The 20,322-nt window shown below is 35.6% G+C and overlaps 1 protein-coding gene across 3 annotated transcripts in view; it reads right to left on the minus strand.

Moving 5' to 3' along the window:
• LOC100175334 (lipoxygenase homology domain-containing protein 1-like) overlaps positions 1-17,111 on the minus strand; it is a 32,360-nt gene extending 15,249 nt beyond the window's left edge. The window contains exons 1-32 of one of the 3 annotated variants that reach the window (XM_026835309.1): positions 16,647-17,111; positions 15,819-15,890; positions 15,313-15,482; positions 14,735-14,990; positions 14,281-14,398; positions 13,939-14,004; positions 13,535-13,698; positions 12,985-13,124; positions 12,170-12,249; positions 11,776-11,927; positions 11,286-11,399; positions 10,680-10,800; positions 10,161-10,207; positions 9,796-9,925; positions 9,368-9,471; positions 8,778-8,951; positions 8,154-8,408; positions 7,736-7,913; positions 7,180-7,359; positions 6,782-6,886; positions 6,314-6,453; positions 5,841-5,976; positions 5,320-5,534; positions 4,741-4,904; positions 4,345-4,448; positions 3,910-4,076; positions 3,364-3,583; positions 2,872-3,026; positions 2,456-2,534; positions 2,116-2,194; positions 1,751-1,806; positions 106-693 (exon numbers count right to left, since the gene is read on the minus strand). In XM_026835309.1, the coding sequence (XP_026691110.1) occupies positions 106-693; positions 1,751-1,806; positions 2,116-2,194; positions 2,456-2,534; positions 2,872-3,026; positions 3,364-3,583; positions 3,910-4,076; positions 4,345-4,448; positions 4,741-4,904; positions 5,320-5,534; positions 5,841-5,976; positions 6,314-6,453; positions 6,782-6,886; positions 7,180-7,359; positions 7,736-7,913; positions 8,154-8,408; positions 8,778-8,951; positions 9,368-9,471; positions 9,796-9,925; positions 10,161-10,207; positions 10,680-10,800; positions 11,286-11,399; positions 11,776-11,927; positions 12,170-12,249; positions 12,985-13,124; positions 13,535-13,698; positions 13,939-14,004; positions 14,281-14,398; positions 14,735-14,990; positions 15,313-15,482; positions 15,819-15,890; positions 16,647-16,985 (5,068 nt within the window). In that variant the 5' untranslated portion in view covers positions 16,986-17,111. Of the gene's footprint in view, positions 1-105; positions 694-1,351; positions 1,493-1,750; positions 1,807-2,115; positions 2,195-2,455; positions 2,535-2,871; positions 3,027-3,363; positions 3,584-3,909; positions 4,077-4,344; positions 4,449-4,740; positions 4,905-5,319; positions 5,535-5,840; positions 5,977-6,313; positions 6,454-6,781; positions 6,887-7,179; positions 7,360-7,735; positions 7,914-8,153; positions 8,409-8,777; positions 8,952-9,367; positions 9,472-9,795; positions 9,926-10,160; positions 10,208-10,679; positions 10,801-11,285; positions 11,400-11,775; positions 11,928-12,169; positions 12,250-12,984; positions 13,125-13,534; positions 13,699-13,938; positions 14,005-14,280; positions 14,399-14,734; positions 14,991-15,312; positions 15,483-15,818; positions 15,891-16,646 lie in introns of all 3 variants that reach the window. The other 2 variants (XM_026835310.1, XM_018812519.2) reach the window with 2 other exon arrangements.
• Between the last annotated feature and the right edge of the window lie 3,211 nt (positions 17,112-20,322).

The following is a 20,322-nucleotide window of genomic DNA, read 5'->3' on the forward strand; positions in this document are numbered from 1 at the left end:
GTTCACCGGTGCAAACGTTCAAATCAGCTATCCGGCAGTGTGTGTTAATACATCTGGCAGTGATTGAGGATTAGTGGACTGGCGGTCACTGGGGGTGGATCTTACGAGATTTTCGAGTCATTGTCTCCATTAAGTTGGAGTTTACTCGGCGAAGGGCGTCCCCGCGCAATGTGCGCACAGTGGGCGATGGGCGCGTCGAGGAGTCGTTATCATTTGTTGACAAGTGGGGAGGTGGTGACGGGTTCAAATGCCACAGATGAGGGACAAGTCTACTTGGAGAAGAAGGAGTTGTGGTTACGGGGTCCGAAACATCTGAAGACATTGTAAAGCTTTCGCCGTCAGATTTGATCTTCTGTTGCGTGAATTTTGTTGAACGTCTAAGAACTTGTGAGGCAGCTCTTCTGTCACTTGCTTTCCGCATTTTCTTTGCTTTGGGGGTCGCTTTTATTCTGTAAAGTTCTGGTTTCTGTTTCCATGCTTGGATACGATGGTCGTTACTCCGACTACTGCAAGGGGCGACTGTGGGACTTGAACTCAGTTCACCCTGCGCTGATGACGCCTCAGATGAAGGGTGAAGAGGTAGTAATATGGTGGATGAACATAACTCAGGGCTGGGGTAGGATTTGAACCCAGGACCATGGGATGATGCAGTAGAAGGGGTTGCAATGTATGATGATAAATGCATAGCTTGCTCTGGAAGGTTAAGCCACAAATAACCTGATGCCTAAGCTTTAAGATATACTGTACCATCAACCATTTAATATCAATATAGTAAAAGTAGTTGGTAATACGGAATTTTGAGGGGCAAAAACAAAAAGGTTTTTTGTAGTAAAACAAATTGTTTAGATTTTAGAATGTGTTAAGTGAATATTTTAAGCCGTTTTTTCTCTGTTGGGACTGAAAAGATACAACTAAACTTTATGTTTTGTGTTTTTATAATAATAAAAGTTAAAAAATGTTTTTCTGATCAAAATCTTTTCGTTATTTTCCTAAATAACACTTTGTTTTTTTCTTCTATTTTCTATTTAGTTTGTTAATAAATCAACTTAGAATGAATATATGCAAGCTCATATATTCATATAAAGACACACAATCAGGGAGCCAAAAATAATTTGATTTCCTTTAAGATTATACTGTTGACAGCTTAGCAGTACGTTCTGTTATCAAAGCATGTCATGGTACCTGAGATTTAAGCCACAGTTGGCCCATAACCCCAAATGCACCTTTATAACCTCAAAGGACAGTGTTAAATTATTTTTAAGTGTTTTTTTTTTAATTTTGGTGTTAGTTGAAAAAATGATTTCGAGATTTTATTGCACACAACCAGTTAGATCGTTTACCATCTGTTTACCTAACACATCAGGTGTGATTGGGTGTATGAATATGTCAGGCTCTATCTTATAAAGCCATAAAGTTGAAGTGGTGTCTGCCCTTGAGGGGGGGTATGGAGTTGGTGGAAAATTTAAGGACATTTCCGAAACGTTTGAATTTGCTTTGAAAGAGAATTAAAGCGTTGTATCTTTTTTATAGTGAAAGAACTAACTATTTTAGTGTATGTATGACATAAGTAAAGCACCAGCATATACCCAATGCCCACTCAAAAGAATTATGAGGTAAACAGAAAAAGAGAATTATGAGGTAGTAAACAAGATCATGGACGAAATGTTTTTAAACTTTTTAATAAAAAGTTACATAATTTAAATGCAGTCATAGTTGTCAAACATGGGAAACTTCATAAGTATAAACTCACGTTCAACTTTGATGATTCTTTCAATCTTTCCATCGTCCTGTCCATCATCCAACCACCTATGACATTCTTTGTTTTAATTTTTTTCTTTTATATGAATATATAGTAGGCTGGGGGGAAATGGGACACTTTTTCATTTTATTTTCTCTTTCCATTTGGTAGTACTAGTAAATATAGAACACAAAGAGTTATAAAATCGTATTTTCACGACTCCCATACACCGTTGTTATTTGTTTAAAACACGATCAGGATATTTGGATTTTATGTGCTAAACATGTCCTGTCTTCTTTCACCCTACTATATATGTGTGTATTTTTTTACTAAGGTTAAGTCTAATTTAATGCATTACTTTGTTAGTTGTTACATACCTGTTACAAAAGAACACATAATCTCTGGGTGAAATTTCTGATTCTTTTATCAAAACTTTGTGCAAAAACCAACCGTTGCCTGGTAAAAATATTTAAATTGTAGAACAAAAAAAAGTTTAATATTGTGAATAAAATAATATGGAAACTTTTGGTTTATATGTGTCTGTAGTTTTTTTTGTGAATTTAACAAATACTTAATACTTGCACAATCTATTTTTTGCTAAAGTTACAATACCCAAAAAGCCAAATAGCATGCCATGTCCAATTCTGGTAAACTGAATAGACTAAAAACACTTTGAAACATATTGAACAACCACTTTCATAATCATTAATCAATTACCGTGTCCAATTCCATTATGTCCAATCTCTATCTTGGTTAGTTCTCCAAGATGAACTGCCTCGACCTCAAATATATCAATCTGTAATGAATAAATGAATGTCACTTATTAATCGTTGCATGGTGGGCTAACTCTATTCAAAAGTGATCGGGATACCAAAAGATAATTTGAAATGTGCCCAAATGTGTTTCTTTATTCAAAATTGAAGGAAAACATAAATTAAAATTGTGTGTGATTTTTGATAGGCTAAAACTTACACACGTTTCCAAGATTGCTATTTTGAAAATTACACATACTAATCAATGTAGTTACAAAGTAAATTCCAAGTTGAAATACATCATATTATATGCCCTAAAAAAAGCATCAAAAGTAATTTTTTAAAAAAATTAAAAAAATAGAATAAAATTAATTTAAAAACCTGTGATTCCTGGAATTTAAGTTCGTTGTTCATGGATTTGTACAAAGGTCGTCTTCCACTGTCACCCCGTTGCCCATATATGGTGATGTATACGCTTGCATCAGTGTCGCTTCCAAGTATGCTACCAGTGTATATCAACACTTGGTATTTCAACACTGTGGGTATATGTGTAAAGTCATATTGTTTTAGGTAAAGAAATGCGGCAAAAAATGAGATACTTTTTACACTGGAAAATTAGTATTATAAATTAGTAACATATAATGCAGTAAGGTGTACCAGTTACACGAACAATTATTATATATTTATCCTCATATGGTATGAAAAGAATGTATTGTGTCGAAGAGGTTATGTGATTGTAACTAAGTGGGCGGTGTAAGAAACAAAACACCCATGTCATAAGGAAAGGGCACCACCACAAGAGGATAAATAAGTTTTCATTCATGCCAATGCCTACAAGTTAGCAAGCAATAAACTTTGTGTACAATTTCTAACCTGGCAATAACTCCTCTCCTGGCCTTGGGATCGGAATTTCAACCGAAATCTGGTGCGGTTCCCTCTCCAAAGACAACCACTTCCTCACATTAAGTGTGTGTGTCACATCATCAGCCACACATTTTAATTTGATTCGTTCTACAAACCACTCTGGAGCACTCCCGGTGTTATCGTGGCTCAGTCGCACCTTCATCAGGTCGTTGACCCCAGCCAGGTTTACCTGAGGCCATGTGAGGTTACTACAGGTCAGTTTTTATCATTTTAAAAACTTCAATAGGGTTTACATTTACAATTTGCTTGGTGCCGTAGAACAGAAGTTTAAGTGCCTGCCCCTAACCCAGGGTTAGGGTGCGAGGCTCGTCGCTGCTACCGTTGTGGGCGTGTGTTCCTTTGGGCAAGACACTTGACGCCAATTGCTCTAACCCAATAGTCACTGACTGGTTGTCTAAACTACCACCCATAAAATATAAAAGAAAAAATACCTTCTTAAAACAACCATCCTCAAAATACTTATGTGAAAAAACTTTTAAAATATTTTCCACAAACCTTAAACTGCTCAGTTGTGCCAGCACCAAAAATCCCCTGAGCCCCACTACCAAGCAAGACGGGACCACACATGGATCCATCGTAACCATAAGCATGGAAAATGACGTTTGAACTCGTGCCTGCGTCTTCAGATGCACCAGTGGTAACTGACACTTTCCAATCACCATCTAAAATATTAGAAAAAAAGAGAAGTGAAAATAAATTTATACTTACATAACAACATAATATAGCTTTCATTTATCTCTTCAAATATGATAGCCAAGATCATGTAATTTAAAGGGAACCAACAGGAAAACGACAATCATTAATACACGGTAGGTATAAAAAATATAAGTGTCAGTTAAAAAGTGCGACTATTGCATCCAAAATACTATATATTATAAACCCTTTAATGTAATACAGATTATTTGCACAAAGCACACATTAGAAACATACCTTTACCCTCTCTACTTTCAACCTCCTTTCTCTTTACTTCTCTCTTTTCACCAAGAGTAAGAACAACTTGATCAACTGTTTCATTTTTCCTTACCCCAATCCACCTGTAATGGACAATCGACTTGTTGTACTTTTATGTAACAAAGTATGTAATTGCTTGTTGATTGCTTTTATATAGTTTACAACATTAAAAAAATTGTGAGTGACCACTGAATTGGAGTTATAAATGGTTAGCATGTTTGCCTCTAGCCCAGGATATCTTGGTTTGAGGCTTCGTGTTGCTACAGTTGTGTGCATAAGCTGGCCTGCCATGATAAGCAGGGTACATTCATTTATTCGATTAAATGAGATTCTACATCAGGCATTCTTGTTATTTATTTATTCAAAAAAACTTACTTTTTGCATGGGAACACATATTCCATAGAAGCCCCTTCGGACTCCCGAACTATTATTTCATCGCAACTCCACGAGTGCTTGGGTGAGACGTGACTTTTAGGACAAGATATCACGCACTGTGTTAGCTCTCCTAATGTCACTGCTTCTACCTCAAACCTGTCCAACTAAAAGAAACAAAATATATTTTATTTTGTATAGGTGGGGTCCTTGAGGACATGGGATTTAGGCCAGTTTTTGCACATTACTTGAAGGCCAGTTTTTGTCCATTACCCAAGAATATGATATAAGTGATTTGTTTATAAATTTTGAACTAAAATTTTTAGATTGATTGCCAAAGAATTTGAAATGTTATGGCATTGATGTTTCTATGTACAGTTTTGTTTTTGAAATTTCAATACTTTCATAGATGAAAAAAATTAAATTTATGTTCATGTTTTTTATACCATAACTGAAGAAAAAAAAAATTATGGTATATATGTAACATAGAAAAACCCAGTTAACTTACAGATTTTAGTGATCCCGTCAACACCAAAACATGCTTAGTTATCAATATCCACATCATTATGATTCAGCACAAACCTTTCCCGGAGAAAACATTGGTTTCCGATCGGTGACATCACTTCCTGTTTCCCTCTCAGGTGCCCGTGCCAGTAATCGCCGCCCCGTGTCGCCAGAGAGACCATGCAAGCAGACGTAAAACTCCGGGTCAAGGTTGTTGGCCGTACCCCTGCTTTTCCTCCGTGATGTGGGAGTGGGAGATTTACTTGTTCGTATCAGAACAAAGTATCTTAACACTAGAACACATAAGGTATGAATGATGAGTGTAATTTGTTTATCTTCGTGTGGCATGAAAACGACAGTAGTTAAAACACGGGAGTTCTGTTTCAAACAACTCGTGCCAGCTTACGAATTACCATGTATGTTACTTTGTAAGGATGATTTTTTTTTTGATTTTTTATGTATGGCTGATAATTGGACAACCAATTAGTAACCACTCGGTTGGGCCATTTGTTCTTAAATATCTTGCCTAAGGCAATTTTCAGGGGTGGCCTGCCCACCCTGTCACCCCATGTTTGGTGCCTATAAGTAGAACCACGTACTTGGCATGTTAAGTTTCCCATCCTGATTAACAGTAGGAAGTTCACGCAAGGTCGATCCGTCATCTCTCGATCTTGAAATCCATCGATTAAATTTAAACTTCAAGATTTCGTTGCTGCCCATATCTTTCATTTTCACCTAAAATTTAAAAAAATGTATGAGCTAAAATAGATGACTGAATGTCTAATATAGTTATTAGAAATTTGGTATGCAAAGTAAACTTTTGAGTGATATAATACATAATATTTCTGTTTATTGGGTAACTTGCAATAAACATCAATTTATGAAATATGGCAACTGCGTGTTGTTGCCCTGCCACACCAGGATAAATAAGTTCACCAATTTTTTAAAGGTAAAAATTTGTTGATTCATATTTTCACCAGCTAAAAGATACCCAATTAATTAAAAAGTCTAAACTCTTAAAAATTGACATTATTTTCTATAAAAACACAGAAATTTTAGATTCATATTCCACCTGTTTAATTCTCCAATCACAATCTTGTGATGCTTCCTCTACTCCAATCCTTATCTTCTTGATGATGCGGATCTTTAAGAGGTTCGCTTGAAACTCATCGGTTTGTCCGCACTGGAAGACTCCTCCCTCTGTGCCTTTGCCTGGGAGAGAAAGATCAGGTTGTAAAAAAAACTGTGTTTACATCGCATTGTGGGTGGTAATATAGTACTGTGGGTCAAGTTTTTAGCACAAAATATCCAATTTTTCTTAATCTTGTTTCGAACAATTAACAAGGCTGTTTTAGAGTGGTGAGGATACAGTTATATAGCTCTGTAAATACTCTTTGTTTGTTACACCCTTTTCTCGCTTTTAAACAAAATGCAGCAGCAAAATTTTTTGATTGTTTTTCTGAAATATTTTTGTTTGTTCTTTTTTGTTTTTTTATATTATGGCTGACAATATAGAGTGTGTTGCACTTAATCCACCCACCAAGTACAATAGGTTCTGACACTTCATTCTCCCCATACACTGTTAGTGAGATTGTTTCATTTGTTCCATTATTACCGGTGGTCACATATATTCTGAAGTCACCATCTGGAAGAAGAAATATTGAAACAAATTTTTGCTGTGACGATATATATTTTATCTCTCGGTTGGGATAACAAAAAGATGGGTAGTAACTGTAAAACAACAGTTGTTAAAACACACTTATGCATAAAACATAAAAAAAACTTTTGAATAAAAGGCGTGACTGTCCGTTTTGTCTGTTTTGTCCAGATTTTGCTGCCGCATGCAGGACTCGGTAATGGGTTTGCATACGACTTCGCATGCGAATTCGGATGCTGGATACTGTGTACAGCAACCTTAAAACTATTTATTCTCTTCACCTTTTGGAGCTGTATTGCTATCTTCTCTGTTCTGCAAAGTAACAACTGACGAAGTTTGAACCGATCTGTTTGAAACATTATCACGACTTCTATGAGTTTTTCCCGCCCCATTAGGAGAGAGGAGGAAAGAAGGTTCTGGTGTCCTCCATTCAACTGCTGGGGAAGACTTCTTCTCGCCAACTTAACAAAAAAGAAAAAAACAATTTAAATTGATATGGAAATAGAAAAAAAATAGTATAGAAATTGATGAAAATTAAAAAAAAGAAAGAAAATTTTGGTATAAAAGTTTCTGACTGAAAATTGAAAGAAATATAGGATTGAGGACAAAATGAGTGATTGACATTGTTGGTGTATTTTTTGTAAAAAAACAAGATTAGGAAAAATTGTAGTAAATGTTATTTATGTTTTTGGTGGATTATTTACAATAACAAATAAATGTAACTTGCTTTATCCTTGCATGACTGAAAACGATAGTCGTTATCACACAGGTGTTCTGTTTCATACACCTCCACTACTTTACGAGTCACCACTTGTCTTACTTTGTTGGCGTACTTACACTTTATAACTTCCGGGTAAAACTGTGTGTTTTCATCCCCAGTATCAACCGTAGGTCTCGCTTTACCGTTTGTGTTCAAACCAACGAACACCCCGCGATGTTTCATGGATTGCAACGTTACGTAACCTGACAGTTTGTGCTTTTGAACTTTAAAGTGACAATACACATCTCCTGACCCCTGTATATGGTGGGAGAAATTTTTTTATAGTTATATTCTATATTGTGGCCAAAATACCATGTTTATTGTGCGTATCACATTGGAGCCTATCTTCGCAAAATATACTTGATTTAATTTTTAAATTAAAAATACCAAAAAGTCGAAATTTTATAGTTTTCAGAATATTTTGAACCAAACCTGGAAAGCTGCAAACAAGTTCTAGATTATACAAAAAAAGGAATATTTTCACTTCTTACTCACCAATCCATCACATAGTCCATCTTTTATTCGTAAATATCGTTTTGGTTCCTTCTCACACTGAAACATTCTAACTCCTTCTGCTACCTTTACCACACGGAAGTTTGCGAACTGCTTCGGTGGCCCACTTTGCCCCCCTTTTGTCTCTGTGATGTCATAACGGCGTCCCGTACCAATCACATCACCTACCCCGGTAACTGCCAAAGCTTGGGTGGGGCTAGTGTTGAGTAGGATGATGGAACCGTCCCGAAAACAGCCCTGTAATTGAGGGATTCTTAACCAGGGATGCAAGAAATGTTCTGGCGTGCAAGGGTGCTGAATAATTAAAGTTGGCTAGGTCTACTTTATACAAGCAATTCTAAAAGGAGGTGTGAGAATTGGTTGAGATTTGGAAGAGGTGCAGCAAGGAAAAAAAATAAAAACCACTTCTATAAATGATCATTAAATAAAATATAAACCACACTTAAATTGCTTTACAGAAACTTTTTTCCGAAATATCTTTACCAACTTTTAATATCATCAGAAAAATGTAATAAGAATAATGAAATCTCAATACTCACTATATTAACATATTGATTTACAGTTTTAAACCAGCTTTAAACACAATGTTACAAACAATGATCCAACCTTGACATAAACAGTGAACAATCTTCCCTGTGCACTTGGTTGCCCTCTAGTGTCAGCTGGTTTACCACTCGGATCAAACGTTATGTGTTGTCCGTTGTATTTACATGATTCGAAGATGACGGAACGATCAGATTGAACTTTGACTTGAAACTCACAGAATGAACCTCCTTTGCCCTGGAGATATTTAAATGATAATTATTTAATCTTTTTAATGTTTATAATTTTTATTTTTAATAATTTAATTTTTTTTTTTTTTTTAATAATAATAAATGATAACAATTTAATACAAACTGTGTAGGTATTTAGGATAAACAAATAGTAGGTTAAGGTAAGATGGGATTTTATTTCTTTTCACGTCCCATTTGGTAGTAAACAAAGAATATTTACAGAATTATACAACTGTATTCCCAGCAATTCCAAAAAACGTTATTAATTGTTCAAACCAGAATTAGGATTATAGGATATAGGCGCTAACAGTATCACTTCTTACCCCACAGTAATATATGTGTAGGATATTGTTTTTCAACCAAAAACATTTAAAATATACAGAAAAACAGTAATGAATAGTTGTTTCTTTTTCTGATATTTACCTGCCCCAAGACTCTGTTTTGATCGAGAGCAAGATGAAACGAAGATTGCGCAATATTTGAGAACACACGAATGTTACCACGACGTCTCATCACCTCAAATACACCTGTGTGGACAACAGGTTGTTATTTATATTTGGGGCTACCCATTGGTAACCATGGGTTCAAGGCCTGTCGCTGCTACCATTGTGGGCGTCTATGTTTTTAACAAGTCACTTAACAGCAATTGCTCCAACCGAGTGACCACTAATGGGTGTCAAAATTGTCAGCCATACAGAAAAATATTAACCCACAATGTTACATACGTGGTAACTCGTAAGCTGACATGAGGTGTATGAAACAGAACACTCGTGTTATAACGACTGTCGTTTCCCAGCCATGTGAGGATAAATAAACAAGTATTCATTCAAGATTTCTTGACTACTACTTACAATTAGAGCTCGACGGATCCCCCAGCCCATCAATTCCTGCGTCATTACGAACACGAATTGCATTATGGGTAGCATGACTTAGCAAAATAATTTGGTTTCCTCGCTGAAACTTCCATTTTTCAAGATCCCACTGCGACAAACATAGTGATATTTCATTTAATCTAATACAATATTTGTATTTACATGGCTTAAAGAATTAAACTTAAAAATACAAAGTAATTTTTCTTACTAATTTCTAAACTTTTGGCAGGCATAAGGAATAAAGTTGATATCACGATATGCATGGTGGTAACAGACAACTTTTATAATTTGTTTTCTTAACTTATATAGATTAAGATAAAGATTAAGATTTAAAGTTCACTAACCAGCATATCTTCCTTAGCTTTCTCTGCCTGACTTCGACTACGGGATTCTGTAGGAAACAATTTTTGGCTGGATAAATTCATATTTTTAAATTTTGGGTTTCTTTAAATAAAATTTATATTTTATTTTAAATATTTCGCATTTTATGTTTTTGTTGTTTTCATTTTCAGTTTAAGGCAACATAGTCCATTATCAGAACTAATAGCCATTAGAACTGATATTAATTTTAATGATTATTCAAAAAATATATTTAAGAAGATATAGAAGTAATAAAATTATATTATTATTAAGAAAATATAGAAAGTAGCAGTGACAGAACCCATCACCTCTAAGCTAACTATCCGATAATATATTTAATTAAGAAGATATCCAAATAATGACCACTGGGTTGTAGCAACTGACGCTAAGCGTCTTCACCAATGACACATATGCCCACAATGGTAGCAGCGACAAGCCTTGAACTTGCAACCTCTAGGTTTAATTATTTTATAATATATTTAAGAAAATATAGAAATACTGACGAAGATGTGGTTTTGGTTCAACCTCCGCGTACAACTCCCTAATGATCTTCCCATCATCTTCCCCAACATCCAACCATCGATTACACGGGAAGATCCATTCCTCCGATCCTACTCGGTCCTCCTGGATTCGAAAAAAATGAATTCAGATGGAAAGTCAGATGGAAAACGACTGTCGTTATAACACGGGTGTTCATACACCTCGTCCTTGCTTTTAAGTTACCACGTATGTAACTTTGTGGGTATGGTTTTTCCGTATGGCTGACAATTTAGACAACTCATTAATCTAAATGAGAACATTGACGAAAAAATCAATATGAATAAATGAAACTTACTCTATCCTTGTGTGGCTAGGAAACAACAGTGGTTATAACACGGGTGTTCATACACCTCCTGCCAGCTTTTACAAGTTACCATAACATGTAAGTTACCTTGTGGGTAATATATCATAAAATTTGGGGATCATTTGCAAAAATCGGTTTGTTATAAAAAACAACAAGCAAGATATTTCATAGTTGTTTAGTTGTCCCCCGGGTATAACTACAAAACCTTGACTAAAAAGTTTCAAAAATTAAAAAAAAGTCAAACTTGCCAAAAAAATTAACTAACCTTGATTGCAATTCGTTCAAGGAACCAACCGTCCCCGTCTGTATTCCCATCATGTCCAATCACCACCCTGTATAATGTTCCTAGGCTTACTGCTTGCATACGGAACACAACAGTCTGTGGAAAAAAATGTTTTTTTTTCAAATATTGGAATACATTGTTTTGTTCATATACATATGATATCTATCATATATATATATATACATATACAAATGTTAAATTTGGCTTTTATTTTTGCAGACAATTTTTGTTTGATTAGACTATTGAACTTAAAAATACAGACTAGCAAAGAGACTTAAGTAAAAAAAGTTTAAATAGCTTTAACTTTTTAAAGTTTAAGTAAAAATAAAATTTAGCATTTATAATAATAAATACATATTGTAAACTTAAAAAAAAAAAAAAATCTAGGAAAGCAAGATTTTGATTGGACATGACAATAGACATAATTTTGTCACTTTCCAAATTACTAATTTATCAACAAAACACAACTTACAGTTCCCTTGACCTGAGGTAGGGACTTCCCCCCATGTTGTAGCAAACGGGGGCCACAATCACCCAAATCACCAAATATGGTCATATGAACATTAGCGGAGGTTCCAGCATTCCATAAGTTGCCGGTGGTTACCGTGACAACATATGTGATTTCTATTGAAAAAAAGGTTTTAATGACCAACATATAAAGCATTACTAAAGAAGGGAAAAAGAAATGCTAAGAAAAAAAGTGAAAACTTGACCTGTTTGAATACTGACTGAAACTGGTTGATAAGCGTTCAAAAAATTCTTATGTTAAACATTTCCTTATATAATTTTTGTTTTTACTTGTTTAACTTTTGGCTTCAGTCTATGTGTGTTAGAAATATTTATAAATAAATAGTTTAATTTTCCACCTGGCAACACTGTTTTATCGCTCCATCGGGCAGGAAGTTCGCGACAAATTTCTCCGTCATCTTCATCACGGGATAACCATCTGTCGGAGAGTTGATTTAATATCAAAAAAGTTTAAATAAACGTTAAGTGTATCACATTTCATCATTTGTTTAAAACGCTTTGTTTGAATATTGAGTAATGTTACATAATTGGCAGCACCTATTGTTCTGTGGCTGACAAAACTGTATGACACACCAAAATTTCGTGTAGTGACTTGCACAAGCTTTGAAGTGCTGTGTACACCATATTCTATAAAAACCAAACTAAAAGTCTTAAATAATTCTTTATATTTGCAAAACAAACATTTCTGGGAGTTAAACACACAACTTCAGCTAGATATGATTGGTTGCAATTGCTTAATAAAGGTATATTAAAAAATATTATGGCGAATGAAATTGACGCATAATTTGTAAACATTTCCTTACTTGGCAAAATAATGAAATAAATCTGGACTTCCCCTGACGATAAACACCCATTTTTTGTCATAGATATCATGCATGGTAAACGATAACCAAGCGGGGCTGGTAAAATGAGTGTAACCTATTTACCCTAACATGACAAGAAAACACGTTATAACATAAATGTTCTGGTTCATGCACTTTCTGCCAGCTTACGAATGGCCCCGTGTTCAACTTGGTAGGTAAATATTTTTGAGTATATTTTTTATAAAGTATGGCTGACAACTTAGACAAACCGAAAAGACCACTGGATCGGAGCAATTGCCGTAAATTGTCCAGGTTTCCTCGGCGCGGAACATTATTTATAATCACTTTACCTGTTGCAGGGAAACTGAAGTATTTCTCCCGTAGTTTGGTCGGTTAATGTCACAGATTCACAAAGCCAACCAGGAGAAGTGCCCGAGTTATCGTGGCTGATGCGTATTTTACGAATTTCACCGATTGACCCGACGTTTACCTGCGTAAGCAGTAGTAAACATGAATATGAATGAATCAATCTGTATCCATGCATGGTGGAAAATTATACGGTCGTTATAACATGGGCGTTCTGTTTAATACACCTCGTATCCGCTTATGAGTAACTATGTATATATGTAACTTTGTAGGTGATTCTGTGTGGATGACAACTAAGACAACCCATAAATTTATTGACCACTGGGTTGTATCAAGTTCCGTTATGTGTCTTGCCCAAGAAGACATATACGCCCACTATGGTATAGCAGCGGCAAGCCTTCAACCGATAACCTCTGGATTCATATGCAGGCACATTGAACCACTGGGCCACGGCACCAGAAAACTGACGTATCACACTTTAAACATTCAAACAGCGTTTGATATAAACACAAAAACACCAATATCGTAACTTACAGAGAACTCGTCTTCGTTTCCGCTTCGGAAAGTCGGTTCATTTTTATCATTGAGTAAAATAGGACCTGTATTTCCTTTCGTTCCATACACGGTGATTGTGACTCGTGCATCTGTGCCTGCCGCTGGTAGCTCGCTAGTTGCTATGGCAACCGTCCATCGACCCTCTGTGGAAACGAAACATTTTACAGACGAACAAATATACAGTACTATGTGGGGTAAGATGACATTAGCATCCAAAATCCATATTTCCTGAAGATGTTGGTAACAAATATAACAACGATCTAAGGGAGTCGCGGGGATATGGTTATATATTCTTTACCTATTCTTTGTTTACTAACGAATTTGCCCTCAACACTCGATAAAACTATAGTTCAAAGATTAAAACAGTATAACAAAAAACTTACTCGTCTTTTTTAGTTCTTTTGGAGTTCTTTCTTTGTCTAAGTTTCCATGTAAGTCAGAGTTCGGATCTGAAAATTACATGAGTGTCATATTAACGATATAAAAGTAATGCAGCTAATGGGAGCGTTTAGATATTACATAAACATGTTTTTACTTATAGCTCTTTAAATAGAATAACAAAAGTCAGTATAATTAAACAAAAAGAAGCGAATTAGCAGAAAAACGACAGCTATAGTCGTAAAAATGGGGTAAAAAATAATCTTCGCTACCGCAATCGAAGAGACAAATTCATTATTATTATTATTTTTTATTATTATTATTATAAAGGTATTTGTTAATAATACCTTTTGTGTCGTCAGAAATGGCAACTCGTTTGAAACGGTAGTCCATTGGTTGGAAAGCTTCTCTGCTTGCAGCGACAAACGTATTTGGACCAAAGAAAAGATCTTGTAAAGTTTCAATCTAAATAATATTGTAAAGCAAATGTTAGATAAGCAACATAAATATATATGTATAGCATACTGTTGGGTAAAATCAGATAAGCTACCTTTAGCACATATAATATCTCCTATTTCCTGATCGTGTTTTACAAAATTTATAGTCGCGGGGCTACGGTTATATAATTCTGTAAATATTTTTTGTTTACCGGCAAATGGGACGAGAAAAGAGAATGAAAACATGTTCCATCCTACCCCACCGTATTATATATATAGTTAATCTGACATCAAGGTGCAATTGAGTCCATTAAATTTTAGGACTTACCCGTTCCATCTTACCCCATTCTACTATATAACTTACGCGTCGTCCATCCGTTGTATATAACTTCTGCACTCTGATGCGAAACACTTCCCCGATATCATCTAATATACTTTCAAAGCTTTGTGGGGTTCGTCGGCTTAGAAGTATACTATGTCTGAAACTTGGTTCACCGTTTCTTACAATGATGATTTTCTTCGGTGTTTTAACCTGGTTGGTGCGTTGTGGGGCACGGAAAGTTTCAGCATCAGGTCTTCTAACTAACTGAGCAACGACCCTCGTACGTGTGCGAGGTTTGCTGTAAAATTCAAAATGATGTATTAGAAAGCTTTTTATAATAAATATAACAATTTTTATATAAAATTAAGTAAAACTTATAATATTTTTTATAATTTTTACAGTAAATTTAGGTACAGTTTAAAATAAATTATATATATTCATTTAAACTGCAACACAAGTATCATTTATTGAATAAAACGTGATTACTTTTACCGTATAATTTGGCCAAAAACCACTGGGTCAGCACGTATCCGGCCAATAGCGTTAACAGGCTAACAGCTCACACTAATATACACATACATTATATCATAGTATACTAAAGTGATGTGCTATGATTATACCTTATAAACCACGGTGGTCTTGTGCTTTGCATAGCTTTCATGTTAAGCGGCTTCACAGTCTTTTTATCGGAGCAAACGTATGATTTCCCATCCTCGAATTCGTCTAAGCGACTGATACCATGCGTACCGTGTGGGGTACTGACGGTACGAACACCGAACGGCAACGGAATCTGCAAAAAATGTTAAGGCATATGTGATATTATGTATAAAGCAGGGTGGGGTAAGATGGGAAACTTTAAGCACATATTAACCAAACATCCTGATCGTGCTTTAAACAAGAACAACGGTCGATGGGAGTCGTGAGGATATCGTTACCAAATGGGACAAGAAAATAGAATGAAAAGGTGTCCCATTTTTCCCACCCCATTACATTCCGATACATTTTCTTATATTTCTTTCTATACGACTGAAAGTAAAACCATGATATTAATCAAATTTTAACGAGAAATCGTGCATATAAGAGTATTATGTGGAAACGATTTTTGTTAAAATGTTTTCAGACTCACCCGATCTGAAAGCGACTCCAACAAGGAATCAAACGTTCGGAAATTTCGTCTCGTTATCGCAACTTTGAACGCCTGCAAAATGTAAAGTATTGCGGTATCTTGAAATTACGACGGTATTTTGACATTTATTGAAATTTAAAGTATGGTATATAGTAGGGTGGGAGAAGATGGGACACCTTTTCAATCTATTTTCTCCTCCAATTTTGTAGTAAACAAACTTTCAACGATTTTTTATAAAACTTTATCCTCACGGTTCCCATAGATCGTTGCTAATTGTTTAAAACACGATCAGGATATTTGGTTATTATGTGTGAAAGGTGTCCCATCTTTCCCTACCCTACTATATTACAATATCTTTCAAAATTTAAAGTGTATTACCGTATCTTAGAAATAAAAGATTAAAATCGACATATCGCCAATTTTAAATCCGACAAAATATCGACGGCGGTGGTTATGGGTTGTTGCGGCTAATGGTTAGACATTATAGGGGATATATGAGGGTTTGGCGAAATTTATAACTACAGGGATTATGGCTAAGAGTTAGAAATTAGGGTTTAGGAATTCTATGGAAATTTACGGCATTGAATTGTAGTTTTTAGTAAATGCGAACAAAATGCTTATAGCATACGAAGTGTACAGATGTATGGAACAGAAAACCCATGTTACACCGACTGTCGTTGCCCCAACATGCCAGGATTAATGAGTTACTATCATTCATCCGTGGTAACTCATAAGCGGGTACGAGGTGAAACAGAAAACATATTATAGCCGTCGTTGGTATAACGACTGTCGTTCCGCCACGCAAGGATAATTCAATCCCATCATTACCTGCATGTGATTGTCTCCACTTCGGTAAAATGAAACGTTTTTCGCCGTCGCTTGCGAAGAAGCGTATTTCAAACTCGTTCGAGTGGAAGGAGACCTGTTAGATCCAGAGTTACTGCTCTCACCCGTTAGTCCATTGGTTGGCAACAGTTGTGGGTAAAAGTTTAATGTGGAGTCGTTCGCATCGTGGGTGCTGTGACTCAGTTTAGAACTCGCCGCCATTTTTGTCCCCGTTCTTGGGTGGTGGTAGTTCGTGTTCCCGTGTAGATTAGGACGGCTTGGGCCTGGATGCGTTCGCGGCATATTGTAACCGTAGGTGCTTGGCTGTTTATTCATAATCATTGTAGAAGCAGCCAACTGTTTTGAGGAACGTCTCTGTTGGTTTTCGCGGTCGGGTAGTAATGTATTGCACTTTATTTGACAGCATCTAATTTATATTATCGTTCATGTTACACTAATTAAAAAACCGCAACTGTAAAATTATAAATAACATAACGTAACACAACATTTAGTGGGGTGGCGGAAGACAGGGCACGTTTTAGTACATAATATCCAAATATTCTGATTGTGTTTTAAACAATTAACAACGGTCTATGAGAGTCGTGAGGATACAGCTCTTTGTTTAGATAAAAATCAGATAAAAGCGTGGCTGTTAAACCCGCAGTACAGTATTGATAAATATTTGACAATATTAAATACCTAGAATAATATAACACAAAATAAACAATTCTATTCCAGACAACACAGCTTCTGCCTATCAGTTCCAAAACCGAGAAAACAGAACACATAACCACAAAATATGCCGATTATACTCGAGATATACCGATATAATTCGCTGTATATACGCCATATAGCGCTGCGCGATGCTTTTGTATCTACGAAACCCAATACTAGACAATAGAGTTTAAAACCAACCAATATCGGGATATTGGCACGGTGTGTACAATGTGTAGAATGTTTTGATAACTAGACAACCCCACACTGCTATATTTTCGTCCCAACTCACACGCACTGTACCTTGTTTAGCTTTCTATTGTAATATTGTTTAAGGTTGAGATGAAAGTAGCTCGCTGCTCTCGTCGTAAAAGATCAATATTGACTTTATTTTGCTATTCCTACGCTGCCATGTTAAATACCTTACAAGGCTTACAACGTCACATGGTAATCTAGCAGCACGAAAATAGTTTGCGGGTTGCTGTTGTTTATATCCTCTCTTATACTCTTTCGAAACAAATACATTTATATTACTGTTTGGTAAAATTGGATACATTTCCCTTAACTTTCTAACAAAACTACGATGCTTGCTTGAAGTCCCTTTAAGGTTATATTGGGCCCACAGGAACAACTAAAATACAATTATAAAACTGTGATAGGAAAATGTTATAAGATTGGAAAATGTTACCCTAAACCCCATAATTTTGATCAAGTTTTGAACATTTACCACCGTTTTTTTAGAGTCGTGGAGCTGCAGTTATATTTTTGTAGATATTCTTTGTTTACTACGACAAAAAACGAGAATGAAAACATGTAACGTCTTACCCTATACCCCTACTATATACTGGTTAAATACAATTAGGCTACACTATATGTATATATCTATATGTACAAGTACAAGACATTTTAAAGTTTCGATTCAAGGCCAATGGTTACAGGAAGCAGGTCTTTTAATAATCTGACCTTGCATTGTTAGAAAACTGAACAACTTTTTGAAGAACACTCAAGGCTCCCTGGTTCACTAACTAGACATTCGCCACACAAATTCCGTGGGCGGTACTACTTTAGTCATTTACTATTGCTTACACCTATTATCTTTTATCTACATTGTCACACATTCAAGTGGCGTAACCGAGTTATTACTTAAGTGTTAAGACCTGTTGCTGTAACACCCACGCCTTGAAACCAAGACTGATGGATAAAGACGGATAATTCATTGACTACAGTAAGAATGCGGCACAAAAGCCAGGAATTATTACGCGTTTTTCAAGTATCTTTCACTCTGGTACTTTGCCTACTCTCTTCTAAAATATCCCAACCCATATTTTCTTGCCCCACAAAATCACTACAAGTTCACATACAGTGCGTCCATATATAATATTCGGTTCTGATATTAAAACCTGAGTGGGAACCTCGTATAAAACACAACTTGCGCTGTTGCCATAAACAACAAAACAAGCCAGCTCAATAGTTAGCTTAGCGATATGCCGTCGTTGTGTAAACAAGCCCATAGAATTAGAAACCTGACTTCGTATAAGGCTTTATAGTACAACCTAATACAGTTATACAATACAGATACAAAAAAAATTGCATCATATACTGTTACACCAATTTCATTCACTATCTATATTTTATGCTGACTGTACATTATATTACTGGCAACCAAATTCGAATCTTTAGTGACCGCCTACTGTTCTGTACGATGCTTTCGCACGTTCAACAGAACGTAGGATTAATTACAAGGAATACAGTGAACGCCGACTCAGGTTTCGACCGAATTCACAATAACGACAAATCAATCCTCCATATCATCAATAGTGACAATTTATGACCGTAGTTACTGCTAACTATTGCATTTATATGAATCAAAGTTATATTTATAGTGGAGTGGGGGAAGATGGGATACCTTTTCATTCAATTTTCACGTCCCATTTGGTAGTTAACAAACAATATTCAAAGTAGATCAATTGTTCAAAGCATAATCAGAAAATATGGGATTTAGGTGGTAACGATATTCCATCTTACCCCACAGCACTATATAAAAACAACGCCAAAATACAAATCGTTTTTCACGTTTTAGAACATTTAAAAAATTTTCAAAATCTACTGCAGTAAATTCTAAAATCTACTACAGTACGAAACCAAACTGATAAAATAAGCAAAAAACATAAACTCTCAAATTTCTGACAGATAAGATGGTAAATCTCTACAAAACTTTAGTTTGACTACCGTATAGTACTACTTGAGTGTTTTACTATGCTTTATACACTGCTAGAAACAGATTAAACAATCCTATAACTATAGACCAGCGTTTTGGACCTATAGCTCTGCCTGTACGTCGTCGGTTGAAATGTAATTCGATCAAAGTGAAATGGACACCAAAACGTATTCAATACACTTGTGTTACGTTTGATAACGGGAGTTTGGTCCGGGACGCTGCTTTAACGGCCAATCGCGGGGCCTGACTGCTGTAGTCTGTTGTAAGCTGCACTGAATACGACTTCACTATAAAAACATGTAATTTAATAAAAACTGAATAAAAACGAATGGCATTAAAATACACACTAAACTGTTAAACCACATAAACCACAACTAGATACCACAACAACTCGATACAACAAAAACTCGATACGGCTTTCACTCGATAAAACAGTTCACAATTAATACAACCTTTCGTCCACACGATACAACAAGAACTGCCTCATACACCTAAAACTAGAAGGATGAAAAGTGCGCAAAGCGTGACACGTGACAAGCAATTCGGCTAACGGCAATGACAGCAACAAAGGAACACGTTGGAACGTTAAAACAAGTGCGGGAAACAAGTCGTGCGTGAATATCAGTGATAAGGAAAGCAAAATACTAGGTCAAATAGTGATAAGGAAAACACAAAAGAACACAACTTAGTGAGAAGAAACACATTTAAAACTAAACTAATATACAATACAATACTACGTAACAACAA

This window comes from Ciona intestinalis, chromosome 7, assembly GCF_000224145.3.
Source record: "Ciona intestinalis chromosome 7, KH, whole genome shotgun sequence".
Classification (NCBI taxonomy): domain Eukaryota; kingdom Metazoa; phylum Chordata; class Ascidiacea; order Phlebobranchia; family Cionidae; genus Ciona; species Ciona intestinalis.